The sequence below is a fragment of the Sarcophilus harrisii genome, chromosome 6 (assembly GCF_902635505.1).
Source record: "Sarcophilus harrisii chromosome 6, mSarHar1.11, whole genome shotgun sequence".
Lineage (NCBI taxonomy): Eukaryota > Metazoa > Chordata > Mammalia > Dasyuromorphia > Dasyuridae > Sarcophilus > Sarcophilus harrisii.
In genome coordinates this window covers 167314338-167336790 of record NC_045431.1, presented here as the reverse complement: position 1 = coordinate 167336790, position 22453 = coordinate 167314338, and the positions used below count along the sequence as shown (strand labels likewise).

Sequence of the window (22453 nt, the reverse complement as noted above, 5' to 3'; positions counted from 1 at the left end):
GGACAGCAACTTCCCTGTCCTGATCAGGAAACGGATAGGAAACAGTTAACGCATATTTGCAGGGAGTATTCCCAGATGAGCTTTGCTTAATTCCCCCTCCCACCCCCACCATAACCCCCTTGCCTTTTTTTTTCTTTCTCCCCTTGAATAATGATCATTTGAGCATCTTAATGCCCCCTCCCCTTATCCCAAGCACTAAACTTATTTCTCAGCAAAACTGACCCACCCCCCTCTTCTCGCCGGCAAGCCCTTTTTGTTGCTCCAACGCCTGCCAAGAGTTGACAAAAAAAAAAAAAAAAAAAAATCAGGCAGAAAGAAAAGAAATCACCCCCTGTCTTCTCTCCGCCTCCTGTGACTCCCACCCCTCCCTACAGATTCTCTGATGAACGTGCAAGCTCTCCAATCGGCAACCCCAGGCAGGAATGTGAGGCGGGACTAAAGTTAGGGTCGGTCCAATGGGACTGGATCAGGGTGGGCAGGGGAGCTGGCCCGAAGCAAGAGCAGCAGAGAGAAGTGAAGAGCGCTGATCAATGAGGGGCGAGCGAGCAAAGTTTGTGTAGCTCTCTCTCTCCTCTCTTTCTTGGTGCCCGTGCCCGTGTCTGTCACTCTTTTTCCCTCCTCGGCGTTGGTGTGCATGCACCGTGAGTGTGCCTGTGTACGTGTGTAAGTGTGTAAGTGTAACAGAGGGAGAGAGGGGGGCAACCCCGGGGTACCAAAGAGAGCCCTGCAGAAAGAGGTGGGAGCGACCGCCGCCGAGCTGACAGCCGCCCTGTGCGCCTAGCCAGAGTTGCCGGAGCGGGATCTGGGCAGAGGCAGGCAAAACCAGACCCTAGAGCCACCGGATTACAAAACGCAACTAACTGACCCCTGGAGGATCAGTCCACCTCTCCCAGCCAGGGAGCCCGAGGCCAAGGCGGCGGTGGAGCTACCCCGGCCCTCCCTGGGCATGGTGAAGGAAGGGCTCGAGGGGAGCCAGCCCCAGTTTCGGCCCTACTCCGCCCAGATTGTGAGGAAAGAGGGACGTGCGCTCTCCCTGGAGGAACAAGTGATGGGCGCACAGACGCCCCAGCCCAGGTGAAACACTGAAACAAAAAAATGCCGCTGGCTCCGGGCCATAGAGCCCCAAGAGAGTCGGCGGCGCCGTGGGTGACTGAGCCGAGCCGGGAGCCCGGAGCTAGGACCCGGGCCAAGGAAGCCTAGAACGCCGCGTTGGAGCTGTTGCTGCCAGAAAGCTCGGCTCCCTCCTCCTCCTCCTCCTCCTCCCAGCTTTCGGGGGCAGCATCCCGGGACCTGCTTTGGGGAAGTTGGACTAGAGGAGAGGCGATTAACGTCTGTCTAATGCTCATTCGTTTTTCCTCCACCTCCTTCTCCTCTCCTTTGGAAGCGTGAAACTTGAAGCTTTAGAGAGGGCGGACTACATTCAGAGTCTCCTCCAATACTGTGAGTACAGACATCTTCCCCCGATTCCCCGCTCATCCAGGGACCGCAGACTCTTTGGATTAAAAACAAAAGGGAAAGGGGAAAAGCAAGGCAGCCAACTAGAGGGCTTAAGGAACTTTCTTGGGGCTTACCAGGACCCAGTCGTGCCCCGCGGTATGCCCCAGTTTCCCTCACGTCTCCTCTTCAACTACAATATGTACGGGACTGTCTCTCCCGATCCCTTGAGCTTTTTGCAGATGGGGTTTGCTTTTCCCGGATTTACAGAGCCTTAAGAGCGATTGCCTGACTCCTCAGAACTAGTGGTTGGATTTACTATTGTTTATTGTCATTGTTTTTAGGGGAGGAGGTAGTGATTTCCATTCCTGTGGGTCTGTTTTCTTTGGCCCTCGGTGGACAGCCACCATCGTGGTCATCAACATGCCCCTGTGCGCCCCCGGGACTCGGGGCCGCTGGGGGTTCTTGCTCCCTACCTTACCTCCGCTTGCCCCCCTCGTTCTAGGGCTGTTGTGGGCGCTGCCAGGCCAGGCTGCGGGGAGCGCCGGCACGGAGCAGCGTCAGGTTTTCCAGGTGCTGGAGGAACAACCTCCTGGCACTTTGGTGGGCACCATTCAGACGCGGCCAGGTTTTACCTACCGGCTGAGTGAAAGCCACGCCTTGTTCACCATCAACTCCAGCACCGGGGCTCTGCATACCACGGCCACCATTGACCGCGAAAGCCTACCCAGCGACGTGATAAACCTAGTGGTTCTGTCCAGCGCTCCCACCTACCCCACGGAGGTGCGAGTGTTGGTGCGGGACCTTAATGACAACGCGCCAGTCTTCCCCGAGCCTTCCATCGTGGTCACCTTTAAGGAGGATAGCAGCAGCGGACGCCAGGTCATCTTGGACACTGCCACCGATGCAGACATCGGTTCCAATGGTGTAGACCACCGTTCCTATCGAATCGTGGGCGGCAACGAAGCCGGACGCTTCCGCCTCGATATCACCCTCAACCCGAGCGGCGAGGGGGCCTTCCTGCATCTAGTGTCCAGGGGCGGCCTGGACCGCGAGGCCACCGCCTACTACCAGCTGCTGGTGGAGGTGGAAGACAAGGGAGAACCCAAGCGGCGGGGCTATCTTCAAGTGAACGTGACGGTACAAGACATCAACGACAACCCCCCAGTGTTCGGGAGCTCCCACTACCAGGCTGGAGTACCTGAGGATGCGGCCGTGGGCTCCAGTGTGCTGCAAGTCTCTGCGGCTGATGCCGACGAAGGCACCAACGCAGATATCCGCTACCAGCTGCAGGAGGACGGAGGTCCCTTCCACATGGATCCCGAGACAGGGCTCATCACCGTGCGGGAGCCCCTGGATTACGAGGCCAGGCGCCAGTACTCGCTCACTCTGCAGGCACACGACCGGGGCGTGCCGTCGCTTACTGGTCGAGCGGAGGCGCTCATCCAGCTACTGGACGTGAACGACAACGATCCAGTGGTCAAGTTCCGCTATTTCCCCGCCACGTCGCGCTTTGCCTCAGTGGACGAGAATGCGCAGGTAGGCACAGTCGTGGCCCTGCTGACGGTCACGGACGCTGATTCCCCTGCGGCCAATGGCAACATTTCGGTGCAGATCCTGGGCGGCAACGAGCAACGCCACTTTGAGGTGCAGCGAAGCAAGGTGCCCAATCTGAGCCTCATCAAGGTGGCCAGTGCCTTGGACCGGGAACGCATCCCTTCCTACAACCTGACGGTCTCCGTGTCAGACAATCATGGGGCGCCCCCCGGGGCAGTGGCTCGTTCCTCCGTCGCCAGCCTTGTGATCTTTGTTAATGATATCAATGACCATCCTCCTGTCTTCTCCCAGTTGGTCTATCGGGTGAACCTAAGTGAAGAAGCTCCCCCTGGCAGTTATGTGAGCGGGGTTTCTGCCACAGATGGTGACTCAGGGCTCAATGCAAACCTTCGCTATAGCATCATCTCTGGCAATGAGCTGGACTGGTTTCACATCAGTGACCACAGTGGTCTGGTGACAACTGCGGCTGCTGGTGGCCTGGACAGAGAACGAGCCTCCCAGGTGGTCTTGAACATTAGTGCCAGGGATCAGGGTGTCCACCCCAAAGTATCCTATGCACAGCTGATAGTTACTGTCCTGGATGTGAATGATGAAAAGCCAGTATTCAGCCAGGAAGCAGGCTATGAAGTGTCTGTGGCTGAGAATGCCCCTGCAGGGACAGATTTGTTGGTCATAGAGGCATCAGATGGGGACCTAGGCGACAATGGAACTGTTCGATTCTCCTTCCAGGAGGCTGACACTGAACAGAGGTCCTTCCGCCTGGATCCCGTGTCTGGAAGGCTGAGCACCATCTCCTCTTTGGACAGAGAAGAGCAGGCTTTCTATTCCCTTTTGGTCCTGGCTGTAGATCTCGGCTCTCCTCCCCAGACTTCTCTGACCCGGGTCAATGTGAGTCTCTTGGATGTGAATGATAACAGTCCTGTGTTTTATCCAGTTCAGTACTTTGCTCATATCCAGGAGAATGAGCCAGCTGGCAGCTATATCACCACTGTGTCTGCCAGTGACCCAGACTCAGGCCCCAATGGGACTGTTAAGTACAGCATATCAGCTGGAGATACATCTCGTTTCCAAATCCATAGCCACACTGGGGTGATTTCCACAAAGATGGTCTTGGACAGAGAGGAAAAGACAGCTTATCAGCTGCAAGTTGTGGCTACAGATGGGGGGCACCTGCAGTCCCCCAATCAGGCTATTGTGACCATCACTGTGTTGGACACTCAAGACAACCCCCCTGTCTTCAGTCAGGCAGTCTATAGCTTTGTGGTCTTTGAGAATGTGGCCTTGGGATATCATGTGGGAAGTGTTTCTGCATCTACTATGGATCTTAACACAAACATCACTTATGTGATTACCACTGGAGATCAGAAAGGGGTTTTTGCTATCAACCAGGTCACAGGTCAATTGACCACAGCCAGCATCATTGACCGGGAAGAGCAATCTTTTTATCAGCTGAAAGTGGTAGCCAGTGGGGGCATGGTGACAGGAGAAACCATAGTGAACATCACAGTCAAGGACTTGAATGACAATGCCCCCCATTTTCTTCAAGCAGTTGAATGGGTGAATGTGGTTGAGAACTGGCAGGCAGGGCATAGTATATTTCAGGCCAAAGCCTTGGACCCTGATGAAGGGATCAACGGCATGGTGCTCTACAGCCTGAAACAAAATCCTAAGAATCTGTTTACCATCGATGAAAAAAATGGCAACATCAGTTTGCTCCGACCATTGGATGTGCATGCTGGCTCCTACCAGGTTGAGATCCTGGCATCAGATAGGGGGGTCCCACAGCTCTCTTCCAGTTTCATTTTAACTGTCTCTGTCCATGATGTCAATGACAATCCTCCAGTGTTTGACCAACTGTCCTATGAGGTTACCCTTTCTGAAGCACAGCCTGTGAACTCCCTATTCTTCAAGGTACAAGCTTCTGACCAGGATTCAGGAGCCAATGGTGAAATTGCTTATAGCATAGCAGAAGGAAACACAGGGAATGCATTTGGCATTTTCCCTGATGGTCAGTTGTATGTAAAAAGTGAACTGGACCGAGAGCTTCAAGATCGATATGTCTTACTGGTGGTTGCTTCTGATCGAGCAGTGGAACCTTTAAGTGCTACTGTGAATGTGACTGTAATTTTGGAAGATGTAAATGATAACAGGCCACTGTTTAACAGCACTAATTATGTATTTTACTTTGAAGAAGAGCAAAGGGGTGGGTCATTTGTGGGGATGATAAATGCTATTGATAAAGACTTTGGGCCAAATGGTGAGGTAAGGTATTCATTTGAGACCATGCAGCCTGATTTTGAATTGAATGCCATCAGTGGGGAAATCACTAGCACTCACCAATTTGACAGGGAGTCCCTCATGAGGCAGAGAGGAGCTGCTGTATTTAGCTTCACAGTGACAGCATCCGATCAGGGCCTCCCCAAACCTCTAAAGGACCAGGCAACAGTTCAGGTGTACATGAAGGATATCAATGATAATGCTCCAAAATTTTTAAAAGACTTTTACCAAGCCACCATATCAGAATTGGCTGCCAACTTGACCCAAGTTCTGCGTGTATCTGCCTCTGATGTAGATGAAGGCAGTAATGGACTGATTCACTATTCTGTAGTCAAAGGAAATGAAGAGAAGATGTTTGCAATAGATAGTGCCACAGGTCAGGTGATACTAGCTGGTCAATTGGACCATGAAGCCACAGCTTCTTATTCCCTTCTAATTCAAGCAGTGGATTCTGGGACAGTCTCTCTCAATTCAACTTGTACCTTAAGCATTGATATTTTAGATGAAAATGACAACACACCTTCTTTCCCCAAGTCTACCCTGTTTGTGGATGTTTTAGAAAACATGAGAATTGGTGAGCTTGTAACCTCTGTCACAGCCACAGATTCAGATTCAGGGGACAATGCAGACATCCATTATAGCATCACTGGGACTAACAACCATGGCACCTTCAGCATCAGTCCAAATACAGGGGGTATTTTTCTTGCCAAAAAATTGGACTTTGAAACGCAGCCTTTGTACAAATTGAACATCACAGCAAAAGATCAAGGGAGACCCCCTCGATCATCCACAATGTCAGTGGTTATCCACGTACGTGATTTCAATGACAATCCTCCTACCTTCCCTCCTGGAGACATTTTTAAATCAATTACTGAGAACCTTCCTATTGGCAGCTCTGTTATTTCTGTGACTGCTCGTGACCCTGATGCTGATATTAATGGGCAACTAACCTATGCCATCATTCAGCAGATGCCAAGAGGTAACCATTTTGGTATAGATGAAGTCAAAGGGACCATATATACCAATGCTGAAATTGACCGGGAATTTGCAAACCTCTTTGAATTAACTGTAAAAGCCAGTGATCAGGCTGTACCCATAGAAACTCGGCGATTTGCTTTGAAAAATGTGACTATTTTGGTCACAGATCTCAATGACAATGTCCCTATGTTTATATCCCAAAATGCCCTGGCTGCAGATCCTTCAGTGATGATTGGCTCCATCCTTACAACAATTGTTGCTGCTGACCCAGATGAAGGGGCTAATGGAGAAGTGGAGTATGAAATAATCAATGGTGACACAGAGACCTTTATGGTAGATCGATATAGTGGAGACCTAAGGGTGTCCTCAGCCCTAGTACCCTCTCAGCTGATCTACAGCCTCATCATTTCAGCCACCGACCTTGGTCCTGAAAGAAGGAAGTCAACCACTGAAATGACAATCATTCTTCAGGGCCTTGATGGGCCTGTTTTTACTCAACCCAAATATATAACTATTTTGAAGGAAGGAGAGCCCATCGGTACCAATGTCATCTCCATTGAAGCAGCCAGCCCTAGAGGATCTGAAGCCCCAGTGGAGTATTATATAGTTGCAGTGCGGTGTCAGGAAAAAGCTGCTGGACGCCTTTTTACAATTGGACGTCACACAGGCATCATCCAGACTGCTGCCATTCTTGACCGAGAGCAGGGAGCACATCTCTACTTAGTGGATGTTTATGCCATTGAAAAGTCAACTGTCTTCCCTAGAACCCAGAGAGCTGAGGTAATATTTTTGTTCATATTATTTGTTCATTGTTCTTGTGTTGGTTTTCTACACACATCACTTGCTTTGTCTTTTTTCTTCTTCTATAACTATATGCCTTTATTAGACTTTCTTGGAATTTGTAGAGAATACAGCAGACATGTAACAAAGCAGGAATGCTTGTTACAATTATGTTTTTTATTGGTTATTACTATTTTCTAAGTACTTGCTTGAGAAAAAATTTTAATCTTGGTCAAAACCAGGTCTTCAGGTAGGAAGGGATGACTACTTGCTAGAGAATCGGAAAGGGCATGGCATAACTATTCAAGTAAGGGTTGGATTACATAGCCTTGAAGCTAAGTGATTTAGAGGTTCTGTGATGATAAAAATTCCAATCAAAGAAGACTTTACTTCACTTCTTTTTTATATCTTAAAGATTATAATATATTTAATTTATTAGTCAAACGCCAAATCCAGTTCCTTAGCAGTCTCAGAAGAATTAAGACATGGAAGTGAAGGGTCAATGAAAAATATATAACATCTATATTCTTAAATGTTTCTGTGTTCTAAATATACTAAGATGTAATATAGGGCTCTTTTGAATGTGACAATGTTATACTGAAAGAAACTGAAAAGTTCCAGAGGAGTTAATATTATTGCTATTAGGTCATCATTTGGAACATCAGATCATGATACTTTCCACCAAAGTGGTCTGGTGAAACTCCTTGATCCAGATGAATAATTTCCACATTTTTATCAGGTGGGCCCACTAAGTCACACACATATTCATTGTTAGTCAGAAGACTTCCCTTTTGAAACAGGCAAAATTTCTACAGACTAGCATCAGACTTAAAATGGTTTTGGAAAATGTAATTGTGCAACATTACAATTTGAAGAGGCAAGACTAGTCTCAATAGTTGTTTTACCAACATAATTATAGTTGGCTGTGATAAGTTTCCTTGGATACCTCCATGTGTTTTACATTGTCATGGGACTATCGGACATCAGTTTAGTCCACTATCTCCCAAAGATCTCTCCCTATTGGTATTTTTATAATTAGAATTTGTATTCTTTGAATTGATAGCAAAGGCCATCTAGAAAATACTCTTAAATACTCTTAAAAATTGAGGATATGTATGTGTGTTGTGATGGTTGAGGAGTAGATATTTTGGCCAAGAGTTCACTTGTTATTGTATTTTGTAAAAACAATTATACATGTACAATTATATAACAAAATGGAGAGAAGTCTGAAATAGACTCAAGCTGAACCTTTTTTTTTTTTTCGCATTTGCTATTTTGGAAGTATTCCTTTCCTCCAGTCCTTTAGTGGAAGGCTCTGTCAACCAGCCAAAAACTTCTACTATCAGTGTGGTTTGTGATTCTTGGCAGAGGACCAGAGACCCCTGAGCTAATGATACTGGGGCCTATGCTTGTATTGTTTTGTGGGTAGCCTTTTCATTTTTAAGTCTTCATTTTTTAAACTTTCTTCCTCTCAAGGACTTAGCCCTGCCTGTACTTTGGTTAAGGGAAAACAAAAGAGAACCTTGTCATGTGCCCAGCAGAACATCAGTGAGGATTCAAAATATATAACAAATTACCATTTCAAAAAAAGTATATATATTAATAGAAGAAATTATATTCATGAGTATCCATTTTCCCTTTACTTCCTTGTAAATTATTCTTTTATTCTTTGCTTTTATTTTCTTCTGCTTTATTGTTTTTTCCCCTTTCAACCCCCCCCCCCCCCCCCCCCCCCCCCCCCCCAGTCTCCTGGTTTAAGTCTGGAAGTTAGTCTCCAAGCCAAGTTTCCTTCTCAGATTATGTCTTCTCTTGTTTGGTTTCTAAGTCACCAGTTCTTGTCTTTTGTTTCTTAAGGATAGAAGTCTAAGATATAGAATTCTGTTTATGTGTTATTGGCTGGAATGATGATTTTTTTTAACTTTGGCCTTTTTGTCCCACTTGAATGGTTTCTAAGCATGGAAAACTCTTGACTAGTTTGTAAACTGAATTATTTACTCTGTGCAAGAAATTAAACCATCCCAAGCTGAGAATGGATTTGCTAAAATGTGTAAAACCACTTAAAGGTGCTTTTTACCACTGGCTAAGCCAAGCATTAAAGAGCATGAGAACATTGAAGGGCAATTGGAACAGAACTGCTATCATTAAAAGATGAGCTTTATCATGTACATTATATATTCATTTTGAAAAATGTCTAACTACTACCTTAATAGAAAACTGGGCAAATATTTTAAAAGACAATGTCAGGTAAGTTTTCTTAAGGGTTGAAGTTAGAATCTTTTTCAGCTGTAGGTTAAAAGTAGCACATATAGTTTGGGTGGAATTGTTACTACTGTTCACTTGCATATTGAAAATTGATTGGAATAAATAAAGTGATCTTATTCAGTTCTCTCAATATTGTAAGGGTTAAAATAACTTCTGTGAACTAAAGTGCTGAAATTGTAAACCAAGTTTAAGTTACTGAGCAGAAACCACTCCTAAAATCAAAAGCAAATGTGTTTCTGCCCCCAGAATATTGAAAGCAGTTGCTGGAAGCTAGAATTTCATGTTATTATTGGTCGCATCTTCTGAGTATATACAGTAAAATCCCCTCTTTTTTTGTCAGCACAAACATAATTAATTTACTGTGATTCTTAAGGAATAAGTTATAAATTATCACCAGTTGTCAAGAGCTGGCTTTAAAAAAAATTCTTTCCCTTTTGCAATCTTTGCTCCTTTGCTTTTGATAATGCACACTGCAAGGGACTCTGGCTTCTGCTTCAGAGTGCTAAGCAAGAACCCAGGCATATTACATTCCATGGCAAGCCAGCGAGGTCATTTCAGCTGCATTCTTTATTTTACTTTGTCACTGGAAGCAGAAGACTGTAAAATCATGGGCCCATCCATTCTAGCCTTTTGCCCTGCCCTTACCTCTTTCTCTTTCCCTTCCTGTCCTTCATTTTTCCTCCTTCCTTTGCCCTCCATCCTTTTACCTCACCTTCCTCCTCCTGTTCACTTTCTTCTCCCTCTCCCTTCCCTTTTTCTCCTCTTTACATTCCTTTTCTTTTCCCCCTTCTTTTTCCTATTCATCTTCCCTCCCATCTTGCTCTTCTTCCTTAATCCCATTGTCTCCTTTTCTTCTTTATTCTCTTCTTTCCTTTTCTCTCTCTCTTCCCTCTCCTCCCTCCCCTCCCTTGTTCTCTTTTTCTCTTCTTTACTCATTCATCTTACTTTTCCTCCATTGTTCTCTTCGTTTCTTTCTAATTTTCCTCCTCTTCTCCATTTTTCTTCTTCCTTTGTTACCTCCTCTCCTTTTCCCTTCCTGTTGTCTCCTCCCCTTCTTGCCTTTGTTCTTTTCTTCTTTTCATTCTCTCTCCCCCTCCCTTCATTCCCTCTATCTTTCCTTTACTACCTTCCTTCTCTCCTTGGTTATCTTTCCAAAAATGTTTCTTCTTTACAGATTCAGAGCTACAGTGTTTCATGCCTAATTCTTTTAAGTCCAAGGGGAGTGACTTTAGGCTACTTCTCCAAAGAGGAACTATTCACACCTTCATTTCTTTTTCCAGCTATTCTCTTTTTACTTTCAAGTCAGGAGCAGAGGACAATTTTATTAGGATTAAAGAGCCCTCAATGTGAGCAACTTTGCTCCTGTTCATATACTCCTGCCTGTCTTTTGGGTTCAGAGTTTGGTAGACACTTCATCATCCCAATCCAGCCAATAAATTTGCTTCCTTTTCTTTATTAGCATACATCAGTGGTTTAGGAGAGAAGGCAGCTACAGTGCTGCTCTGCAGAACACAGCCGTCTAGAATCTGACCCAATTTGCCCCAAATAGCCCAACTCACATTAAGCTTTACAATCAGAGGTAGACACAGAGACTGCTTTTGGCTTTGGCAAAAGTTCATGGATTGGATATGGGTCCCCAGAACTATAGACATTTCAGATCTAGATCACATAACCATCAGAGAACCAGTCGTTATAGCACAGCTAAAGAAGTCAAACCTCACTGAAGGACCTGCTGAAGTAGGTAGGATATATGCTTTAATGTAATTGAACTAGACTATTAAAAATGGGTTAAGGTAAGGATAGAATGTAGTAGAACCAAACCTATAAAGATCTCCCAAAGCATTAAAGGAAAGTGTCTGAAGCCCAATGGCAGATTTTCTGGGAGTAAAGCAAGGGGGTATTTTTTTTTTTACAAAGAGGGTCAAGTATTAGGAAATGTCTGCCAAGATCAGGGCAGTTGCAGACAAACATTCAACCTAGAGCCGGTTGAGAAAAGACAAGGAGATAGGATCTAATAAGGAATAAGCATCTTAAAACATCTGACTATAGTCTCTCAGTAGTGTTTCTACATAACAGAAATAAGAAGAGCTTCCATTGACATAATAATCACTATGTACAAGGCACTATGCCAACTACTTTAAATTATTATCTCATTTTATTCTTACAACAACTCTGCAAGGTAGGTGCTAGTATTATATCCATTTTACAAATGAGGAAACTGAGGTAAACGGAGGTTAAGTGCTTGCTTGTGGTCCCATAGCTATTAAGTGTCTGAATTTAGATTTGAATTAAAATCTTCATGACTTCAGTCCTGGGGCTCTATCTACTGAAAACAAAATAAATGGGGTCATAAAAAGTGGGACATGACTGAAACAACTGAGCAAAAAAAAAAGTAAAAAAGAAAGCATTATTTCAATGTAATGAGCTACCCTTTTAGGGTACTATACAAATTTAGATCATTAGTTGGATCATAAATTGAGATTTGGAAGTGATCTTAGAGGATATCCTCTTCAATCCCCCACATGTAACAGTCAACAAAACTAATATAAAGAGAAAAAGAAGTAATTTATTAAAGAATACATAGATAAGAACTATCCTAGCAAAGACTTTATCCTCTGATATAAAATCCAATCTGTGTTTAACATCTCCAGTGTTGTTTTGGCCAGTGGTGTCTTTAACTTTAGACCCAATCAGTTGTGTTTGCATTCAGCTTGGTGTACTAGTTCTTTGACTCAGTAAATTTCACCACTTTAGTTAAGTACTCAAATCCCAAGGATCCTTCATATTTTGGTGCTGAGAGCCTGGATCAGCTCCATATGCCAAAGCTGAGCAGTTTTCTTCCTTCTGGGTCCCATGACAAACACACTTGATTTCCTCCGAATTTAGTGAAATGAACTAATTAGTCAAGGGAGAACTTTTCTGGAATAATATGACAGTAGCTGCCTGTTTTGATTGGCCAGGAGCCTTCCCTTGTAACAGTATCTTTTGTAACCTTATAGCTAGTGATAGACCGGGATGATTTCCCTCCAGGATCATTATATGCTTCTCAATGTTTATTTTATATATATTTATGCAAAACTGAAACTTATGGGATGGTTATCTCACTCTGGCATGTGATCTCAGGGAGCACAGTGTGTGATAAGTTGTTGAAAATTCTTTGCCTTATTTCTTTTCATTTTCCCTAGCTTTTTTTTTGAGATGAGGGAGAAGAAGAAAGAGGGTCAGGAGAGAAATTCTGAGGGGAGTTATCCAATGGATTAGGATCTATTTTCCAATAAGGATCAGAACATAACCGCCATTCTTTATGGTTGTTTTAAATGTTGCTTTGTTTTAAAAAAAAATGCTGGATTTTCTTTCTAGTCAAAAACAGTGTTCTTGTTTAATATGCATTTACTCCCAACAAAGAAACCGGAAAGAGTAAATGTGGTATGTGAATAAAGAGCTGGCCCTCAAGCCAGGAAGCACTCAAATCAAGTCTTGCCTTTGAAACTTACTGTGTGACCTTGGATGAGTCATCTAACTTTTCAGTGCCTATTGGAACTCTCTAAGATTATAATTTATAGACTATGCAATTGTGTGTCCTCAGAGAGCTTAATTAAAGAAAAAAAAGATGCATTTATTAAGTGCCTATTATGTGCCAGCTTTGAGGTATAAATGTAATCAATGATACAATCTTTATTTGAGAATCTTTTAACATTCTAATAAGTTGAAGTTCATTTAATATAGATTCTTGCGTGTTTGAATTGACAATACTATGAACAAAATGTTGAAAAATTATTAGCTAATTACTTTATTTCTTAAATCATATCTGAACAATTACCCCATGATATGATGTGATGTGAACTCTCTAAGAAAAAAACACTATTTAGCAATAACCTATGGATGTCAGTGGTCTCCAGAAAAGGAAGTAGTTAAGGAAATATAACAGAAGTTATGGGCTTTCATTAGTGGAGCACTCATATAGGGCACCTGGAATGTGGCTCTAATAATGAGCTCATGAAAATGCTGACTCTGAAACCTGTGCTACAAGCCAGATGCCGGTCAGTCTCAGAAGAATTGAGAGCCTGTCATAGACATAACTAAAGAAATTTCAGAGACCTTTGAGTCCTAATACTTCCTTGAGGAAACTGAGACTTAGGTAGGGGAAATGAACTTGCCAAAAGTCAGAGAATGTGTCTGTTGTGTTTAAAAATAATAATATTAATAACACAATTATAAAAGCATTTATATAGCACATTATTTATTTATCTCATTAGATTCTCATAACAACTCTGTGAGGCAAGTCCTATGAGAAAAAGATGAAAAACCTGTGTCTTAGAAGAATTAAGTGATTTCCTCTAAGTCATGCAGCTAGTGAGTACCTGAGGTAGGATTTGAACCCAAAGCCTCTGAATTGCAAGAATATCATGTGATGTATTACTGATGTATTACAGTTTTCAAGTTTGAAAGGATTCTAAAGCAATGAGAAGGCATCAGAACTCACTTTTATGTAATAAAGATTATAAACCCCAATGTATGCAAAAACCCCAATTTGTGAATTTAGTTTGATCTACTTAAGAGCTCATGGGTTTCTCAAGGAGCTAGAAGGGACTTCTTTGATGAGACAAAAGGTGACAGAGAAAATAGCAGACCCTAGCTTTGATTAGTATCTGATATGTCTGAGTCCTGTTTAAAATACTCACAAGGTAGAGGATCATGGACAAATCACAATCTCTCTGAGCTTCAATTTCTTCATCTAAAATCAGGTTAAAACCTGTAATACTGGCCTTATAGCATTGTTGTCTATATCAAATATGACAAAGTATATAAAACACTTTGTGAGCCAGTCAAATTTCAGTTATTATTAAGATATATTATTTTATTTAATCTAACCAGTAGCTTTTCCCTTGTCAATAGTGCACATATGTTTCTATATCTTTGTATCTCTATGTATATCATTTATTTATATAATTTATAATCCAAAATATGAACATTAATTAATAAAATCTCAACTTTATTTACATTATTGTCTGTCTTCTACATATATATAGTACATAGAAGAAGCATAATTCAGTAATAAGTATTTAGATTTGAGATAGGAAGCAACCCTGTATTCAAATCCCATACCTGTTACTTAGCTTACTTAGTTACTTAGACTAAACAAGTCACTTGATGTTTCTGAACCTCATTGGTAAAAGTGAGAATAATACTACCTATAACAAAGGCCTCACAAGGTTGTTGTAAGGCTCAAATAATTTGATTGATGTCAAATGTTTGGCATCTTCTAAAGTGATAGAGAAATCTTTTATTTTATTATGTGCACATTCTTTTATGGTTCAAAATGATATATCTATTTTGTTAAGAAAAATGATTTATCAATTTTAGGATATCTCTCATTAGAATAATTGATTTGAAGTAGTGGAAGTTTATGCCTGAAAAGGATCGTAAAGGTCTTCCCTCTCTTTTGATAAAAGAGGAAATTGAGGGTTGATCTGAAGTAGCAGAAGTCTATATCTGGAAAGGACCTCAGAGGTCTCCTCTCTTTTTTAATAGAAAAGAAAATTAAGAATCAGAGAGATACAAAAACTTGCCCAAGTTCACATAGGTTGTTAGACACAAAGCTTGGATATAAATTTTGGTCTTCTGGTTGCCCAAGATATTAACTGAATAGTATTTTAACTGTTATTTACTGATTTCAAAACATATTATTAAATTATTGTTTTTTCTATGCTGTCACTGTCTTCCCTTCCCCCAAAACACACATGTATACTGCCAGAGATTGCCTTATTATAATCTGGCATTCCCTATATGTAGGCAAAACTGGAGTTTGGTATAATTCATGCATTATTTCCTGGGAATCTAATACCTAAAAGTTCCTACACATGAAAGTCATTGTAAATAAGGTTAAAGTCACTTTAAAAAGTTTTATTAAAAATAGTGTTATTGCATTGTATTCTATTACCTCTTCTCTACTGCTCAACCCTACCACTGAACCTTTGTAATAAAACAACAGAATTTAAGCAAAACCAATATGGCATCTGCATCTGATGGCAAGTCAAGTACCAAATTCTACATCTATAACTCCTTCCCCTTGACTGTGTAGAGGAAGGGTTCCCTATTCCAAATGACCTGTGTTCAATATGCGCTCTAGACATCTTTCAAGGCAATGCTTGGCATTTTAATTCTGAACTCCTCCTGCTTTCTGTATCTTCCTACAACATTTCAGAAAGATTTCTTAATTGGAAAATGAGCAAATCTCCTGCAAAGGGAGCCTAGAAAGCTTCAGAAGCTATGGAGTATTGTGCCACAAAAGGTATCATCCTCTTTCTCATTGAGTTTATTTAGGGCTGCATGGGTATTATTTAGTTTGCATCCTCATTTATAGAGTTAACATCACACTACATTTTGCTATTATGTAAAAGTATCTTATTTTAAAAAAGACATTCTTCACTCACTGGTAAAGAGCTTTTTTGTGTGTGGGTATTATTTTTAGTATGAATATATTATCAAAAGGACTATAATATTATGCAGGACAAACATTACTACAGGGGTTTTCATTATGAATATATTAATGTATTATCAACAGAATGACAGAACCACACAGGATAAACATGACCGTGGGGGCTTTTGTGAGTATTTTATCTTACACGCATAAAGAAAAAGTTCCCAGATGTGGGGAAAGTATGTTGTATGTTAATTCTCTTATTTTTAATAAGAATTTTAAGGGATCAGTATTTTGTAGGGAAAGTTGAAACAATAGTCCTGTGGTGCAGTGAGATTTGAAAAGAAAAGAAATGAAATTAAAAGGTTTTAGATCTGTTTTTGTCATTGTTATTCATTCATTTTTCAATCATATCTGACATCCCCATTTTGGGTTTTTTTTTTTTAACAGATATACTAGAGTGGTTTGCCATTTCCTGCTCCTGGTCATTTTGCAAATAAGGAAACTGGGTCAAACACCATTAAGTGATTTGTCCAGGGTCATTAGAAAGTGTCTAAGGCTAGATTTGAACTCAAGAAGATGAAACTTCCTGACTCCAGGACTGGCTCTCTATTTACTGTGCCACTTAGATGCCCTTGTTATTGATCCTATGTTATACATCATAGGATCATATAACATAGGATCATATTGTTAAAAAATGAGAAATGGCTTGTTTTCATTTGCCCTTCAGGAGATGATTTTCAAGATATGTGTTTGGTCCTTAGGATATATATGATCCTATGATGTAAAATTTAAACATTTAAAAAAGATATACTGCAGGATCAGAGAGCCAATATAGCGTAGTAGAGAGAGAACTTGTCAGAAGTCAGTGAATTTTTGTCCTGCCTCTATAAGATACCAATTAAATATCCTGGGCTAGTTGCTTCACTAGGATGTTAAGGTACTTTATTAGGAGTATAATTTTTGGATGAGTTTCTGATCCTTATTAATGCAGGGAGTTAGGAAATTTCCATACTGGAAGTTCCTTAGCCCATTAAAATAACAGACTGACAAATTTTAAAAAATATCATGGAACCTCAGACTAGGAGGGTACCTCAGAGACTTAAAAAACAACAGCAAAAACAAACTGAAACAAGTCTCTATTTCACATAGCTTTTATTTTTAAAAAAAAATGTACATAGTAAATTCAACAGTTTCAAAGTGGTCTTTTGTTTTCAAAACTGTAGTAGTTTATATCTTTTGGAGAACCTCATTCTTTTCTCTTTTATGTGTTTTTTCCCCATCAATGACAGTTTGTCTTTATTTCTTTTCTTCTTTCTTTAAAGCATCAAGTACTACTCCTCTTCTAAAATCTTCCCACTCCTATAAAAATGTTACTAATCAGTAATAAAGTTACAAATAAGACAAATAAAACAAATACACATTGATCATGTCTGCAAGAATAGATATCATATATTCTCCCCTGCCACATTAGACAATGATTTAATATTCAATCATTATCTTTTTAGAATCAAGATGAGCCATTGCTTTTTTCTTTTTCTTTTTTTTTTGACAGTGATAAAGTCAAAGTATGAATTATTTTCTTGGTACTGCTCATTTCACTCTTTATCAGTTCATATATGCTTTTATTTTGGGGGGGGGTGAGGCAATTGGAGTTCAGTGACTTGCATAGGGTCACATATCTTGTAAGTGTTACATGTCTGAGAACAGATCTGAATTCACATTCTCATGACTTCAGAGTTGGGGCTCTATCCACTGCACCAGCTAGCTGCCCCTATATATGTCTTTCCAAGTTTCTCTGAATCCATATCTTTCATAATTTCTTATGGTACAATAATATCCCATTACATTCATTTCATATACTTTAGCCATTCCTCGATTGATGAAAGGTTCCCCATAAGTCTTAGAAACTACCTAAACATTACTAAAAATAATCCCTGCTGACTGATTAGGTAGCTTTTGCTTGAAGACTTTCAGTGATTGATAAGAATTCACCACCAGTCTATCCCATTTTTGGTAAACACTTACTGTTAGAATTTTCTTTATATCCATATAAGAATAGTTATTAGCTTACTCTTCAGGTTGGGAAAACCTGAATTCAAATCCAATCCTATACATGTACTGTGACTCTGGGCAATTCCCTTAATCCTGTGTGCCTCAATTTTCCCATCTCTATAATGAGCTGGAGAAGAAAGTGGCAAACCACTCCAGCATCTCTAGCAGGAAAACCCAGAAGATCCCAAAGAGTTGGATATTACTGAAAATGACAAATCCATAATTACCTGATTCTTCAGCTAACTTAGCACTGAAAGATGAATCAGTATTCAATGATTAATGAAATAGAGTGCTTTAAAACATAGTGAAAATATAGTCATCTGGATTACCCACAATTTCAAACAGAATTAGATCCCATATTCAGCACTTATTAAGCAGCACCCATTCTCAAAATACCATACTAGTCACTGGGGGAGATACAGAGTTTTAACCTTAGCATGGTCTCTATTCTCATTAAGGGTGGTCTCATTCCAGTCAAATAGAAAGCAAAAACACAAGCACAATTAATTGTAGTACTCTGTATACTAAGCATGTTGGCTATAAAATAATGTGCTATGTGAAATTAGAGAAGGAAGATTGTTAGCAACCAAGTGGTTCAGGAACATTTTGTGGAGAACATGGTTCTTATGCTTCAGATTTAGGTTTTAAAAGCTTATGTTTAATGGATGAGAAGGAATGTTTAATAGGTGAAGAGAAGTCAGAAAGACAGCCTTAGAACCATGCAAAATGAGGAAGGAGGGAGGAAGGCACAATGCACATTAGGGTGAAAGTGGATATTAGATGAAGTTAAGTTTTTGAATCATTTTACCCTCTTAAAGATCTAAAGCATTCAGATTTAATCATCATACTTGCAATCATATTAACTTATAATTCATGTCAATTATATAGGCTAAAAATCCCTATGAATAATTTTCTGAATGTTATTAGATAGAGATTGAATCTATGATATAATCCACTTCTCTAGGGTCACATAGCTAGTGTAGGTTAGAGATGTGATTTGAAAATTCAATTATTCAAAGCCTTAAATGTAAGGCTTAAATATATATTATATCTGTATCTCTTTATATCTACATATAGCTGAGATGTATGTTATTTCATAGGTGAGATATGTATTTTATAAATACATATATTTATTTGTAATTTAATTTATTATTAGTTGTTCACTTTTTAGCTTTGGATTTTAAATCAGATTCCCTTAGGAAAAATAAAAGGGAGTGCAGCTGTCTCTGACTAAGGGCAGATCCATGAAATGACAAGTTACTAGGAAATTCATTTATCACTTTAAAAGGCCATTTTGTAGACACTTACCCTGGGTTCAGCTATCCATTTCTCCCCTGACTTTCCCCCTGGTAGCTATTTGGTAGTGTTTTAATTGCCACAAATCAGTTACCCAAAGATTATATTTTAAAGACACTCCATTAATTTGTCTTTTAAAAAGACTAAAATATCCATTCATTCGGATGTCCAAATGAGAAGAAACAGTTTTTGATTTTACTATCCCATCACATTTTATTGCCTGGAAATACAGCACGAGAGAAAAAAGATGAATTCATCCCACCAAGGTCATAATTAATTAAACATAAGCAATGATTCCTTATTATTTCAGGTCTAAGCAGTGACAGATTTAGAATACCCCTTGACCTCTGAATTGCTGGAAAACTAAGGAAGTGGGAGTGCAAATTTTCTTTGCTGGTTAAGCTTGTATTGGGGAGGAGAGGACATGGTTAGCTTGCCAAAAAACTTGGGTCAAAGTCAACCCAGATGGCTGGGCCTGATAAAGGTGTCTATTATTGTTTATTATTCTCAGCACTTTTATTCAGTCATTGTGTTTATATTTGTATGAAGAATATCTGCTGCCCAGAAAAGAGGAGAGCTGGCTCTCTGAGAAGGTTATCATTTTTGTTTTTATTTAAATAAAATACATTTAACTTACTTTTAAAGAATGCAAGAACAGAATAAACACTCAGTTCAATTGTATCATAGATTTATAAGATGAAGAGACCTCTGAGGTCATTTAGTCCAAGACACCCATTTCACATATGAGGAACCTGGAGCCAGAGCAATACTAAGACATTTTTAGCACCTGGGATCAACTCAAAACCGTTCTACAGGTTGTTAAAGAGTGGAATTTGATTCTAGCTCTCCATAAGGAGATCAGAAGACTCCTGAGCATAGAAAAAGCTCATGCTTGAGTCTGGCACCTGAGAGTCCTTGGCCATCTTCACAGTCCCTCTCTCACTTAAATCCAGTTCACTTGCATCTCATGGCATCACCTCCCTTATGCCATGGTTCTTTTTGAGAGCAAAGAACAACAATAACAACCACAAGATACATAGTGACAGGCACCTCATCAACAGACACTGGGATACTGAGCAGCCACAAGGAGGAAGCCCTCCCTCTGATAACTTCTGATTTTAGCTAATTATGCCTACTAAGCAGATGCTAAGCTCCACTACTAAAGGAATGCAGGTGTTCTTAGGGCTTCTTAAAAGTAGGCTTCCTCTGGGGACAAAACCTTGGCTCTGATCACATACAGATACAAGCAGACTACAGATGGGAGGTGTCTGACAGCTTTCATTGTCCCTTCTATAGACACAAGGCATAATCCTGTTCTGGGTTCCAGCCAACTTGGTATTCATGCTGTTCCTTACATATAATTTTCTATTTCTGTGCTTTTATGCTAGATATTAAAATTTGGAATAATAATTATTATAGTTATTAATATAATATGATATGATATAATATGAAAAGATATAATTTCATATAACATAATATAATATAGCACTTTGAGGTTTGCAAAGTGCCATGCAAATATTTTATTTGATCTTCACAATAACCCTGAGAGGTGTTTGCTATCATTACCTCAAGAATCTAAGGCAGACAAAGATTAAATGTCTTGCCCAAAGGTAGATTATAGAAATATTATTATCCCCATTTAGTGGAAATAAAGACTGAGGGTCAAACATTAAGGAGCTTGCCCAATTCATGTGTCTAGTGAGATGCAAAACCAAGCCTGAGGAATCCAAGTACATTATCTCCCCCACCCCTACTGCCTGCCTGTCAAACCTTATTGATCATGTTGTAAATTTATCCCCAGATCTAATTTTCTGACTTCTTAATTATAGTTAACTTTAAAAATGTACATAATTTTTTTATTCAAAGAAACAGAGTAAGAAAAAAAGGAAAATAGAAAAAACATACAACACAAAATAAAACAAAACAAAAGAGAACATTGTCATGTGCCTAGCGAAACATCAGGAAGAATTTAAAACATATAACAACAAATCACCAGATCAAGAAAGTATATCTATTAGTAGAAGAAATTATATTCATGAATGACCAGTTTTCTTTACTTTTTTGTAAATTATTCTTTGGTTTTCTGCTGTTTAACTTGTTATTTTATTCTTTATTTCCCTCTTTCATCCCCTCTCCCACTCCTAAGCAAGCTACATTTAAGAAAAGATATATTTATGTATACATATATAGGTATGTGCATATGTATATGTATATACATACACACACTCACACCCATACCCACGTCCCTACACACATGTCTTCCCTATCCTTTCTGCCTCTTTAATTAAATTCTGCTCTATAACTTGCCTTGCTATTATTTAACCTGCCATCATCCAAGGATCCCTCCTTTATCTTCTTCCTCACCCTTTGCTTTCCCCATCCACCCATCCCTTCTTCCTTATTTCCTTATAGATATTTGGATACCCTTCATGGTATATATGTAGTGTTACCTATTGAACTCATTCCCAATGTGAATAGATTTTCAAAACTACAAGCCCTCCTTCTCCAAATGTACATAATTTTAAAATCATTTTTTAACAATTATATTTTATTCTTAACCTGTTAATGTGTTTTTAATAGTTGGATTTAAAAAAACTTAGAAAGCATCATATGAATTCAATATATTTGTTGAACAGATTTTTAACTATTTCTTTTGTGTGAAAAAAAGAATGGCAATATGAAGATGTTGTAAGAGATTTCTCCTAGGGAAAAAAAATACTAGACATATAATAATAATTTATTCAGAGAAATATCTTATCCTCATTGTTTCTTCTTTTGAGCAAATGAGGTAGTTATTTTATTTCTAAAAGCCTTAGAAGCTTGGGTAAAGGAATTGAGGATCCCAGAAAGGAGAGCTTTCCTTAACACACATGCATTCCATCCCTATTCACCCTATTAATCAGCAGCAGCAGCATCAAACATCTATTAAAATGTTTGGATTTTAAGCAATGCTGTCCACCAGACCTCCTTGCTGAAGAATGAGTCAGCTTTCTTTGGGTTGCCCACTTCTTGGGTGGTCCAGAAGGCTATGATCATAGAAAAATAAACAACAGCCCCTGGGCACATCAACAGCTACTGTTTTTGGAATGGTTGCAGGAGTTTTTCCATTGATTCAGAACACTACTGAGCTTTGAAATGTTGTTTTCTAGGGCGGAAGGGCATTATTGAGGATGGATAGAAACCATTGCCCCCTACCCCCTATTTGTAATCCAGGCCTTCCCTTCTTATTGTCATCTAAGCTCTGCATTTAGACATGTTCAATCAGTTGATGAAGGACAAAATTAGCCAGAAAAGGGAAAAAAAAAAAAAACTGTTCAGGAAGACAGAGAAATTGATGTGGTTTGTAAAATACTGGAATTTAATCTAATTAAAGCAACTGACAGGACTATTGTT

The 22453-nt window shown here is 40.1% G+C and overlaps 1 protein-coding gene across 2 annotated transcripts in view; it reads left to right on the top strand.

Annotated features, from left to right (window-relative positions):
• The first annotated feature begins 485 nt into the window (after window positions 1-485).
• The window catches only part of FAT4 (FAT atypical cadherin 4), a 222997-nt gene continuing 201029 nt past the window's right edge, over window positions 486-22453 (top strand). For both annotated transcript variants that reach the window (XM_023505628.2, XM_012551888.3), the window contains exon 1: window positions 486-7026. In XM_023505628.2, the coding sequence (XP_023361396.1) occupies window positions 1858-7026 (5169 nt within the window). In that variant the 5' untranslated portion in view covers window positions 486-1857. The remainder of the gene's footprint in view (window positions 7027-22453) is intronic.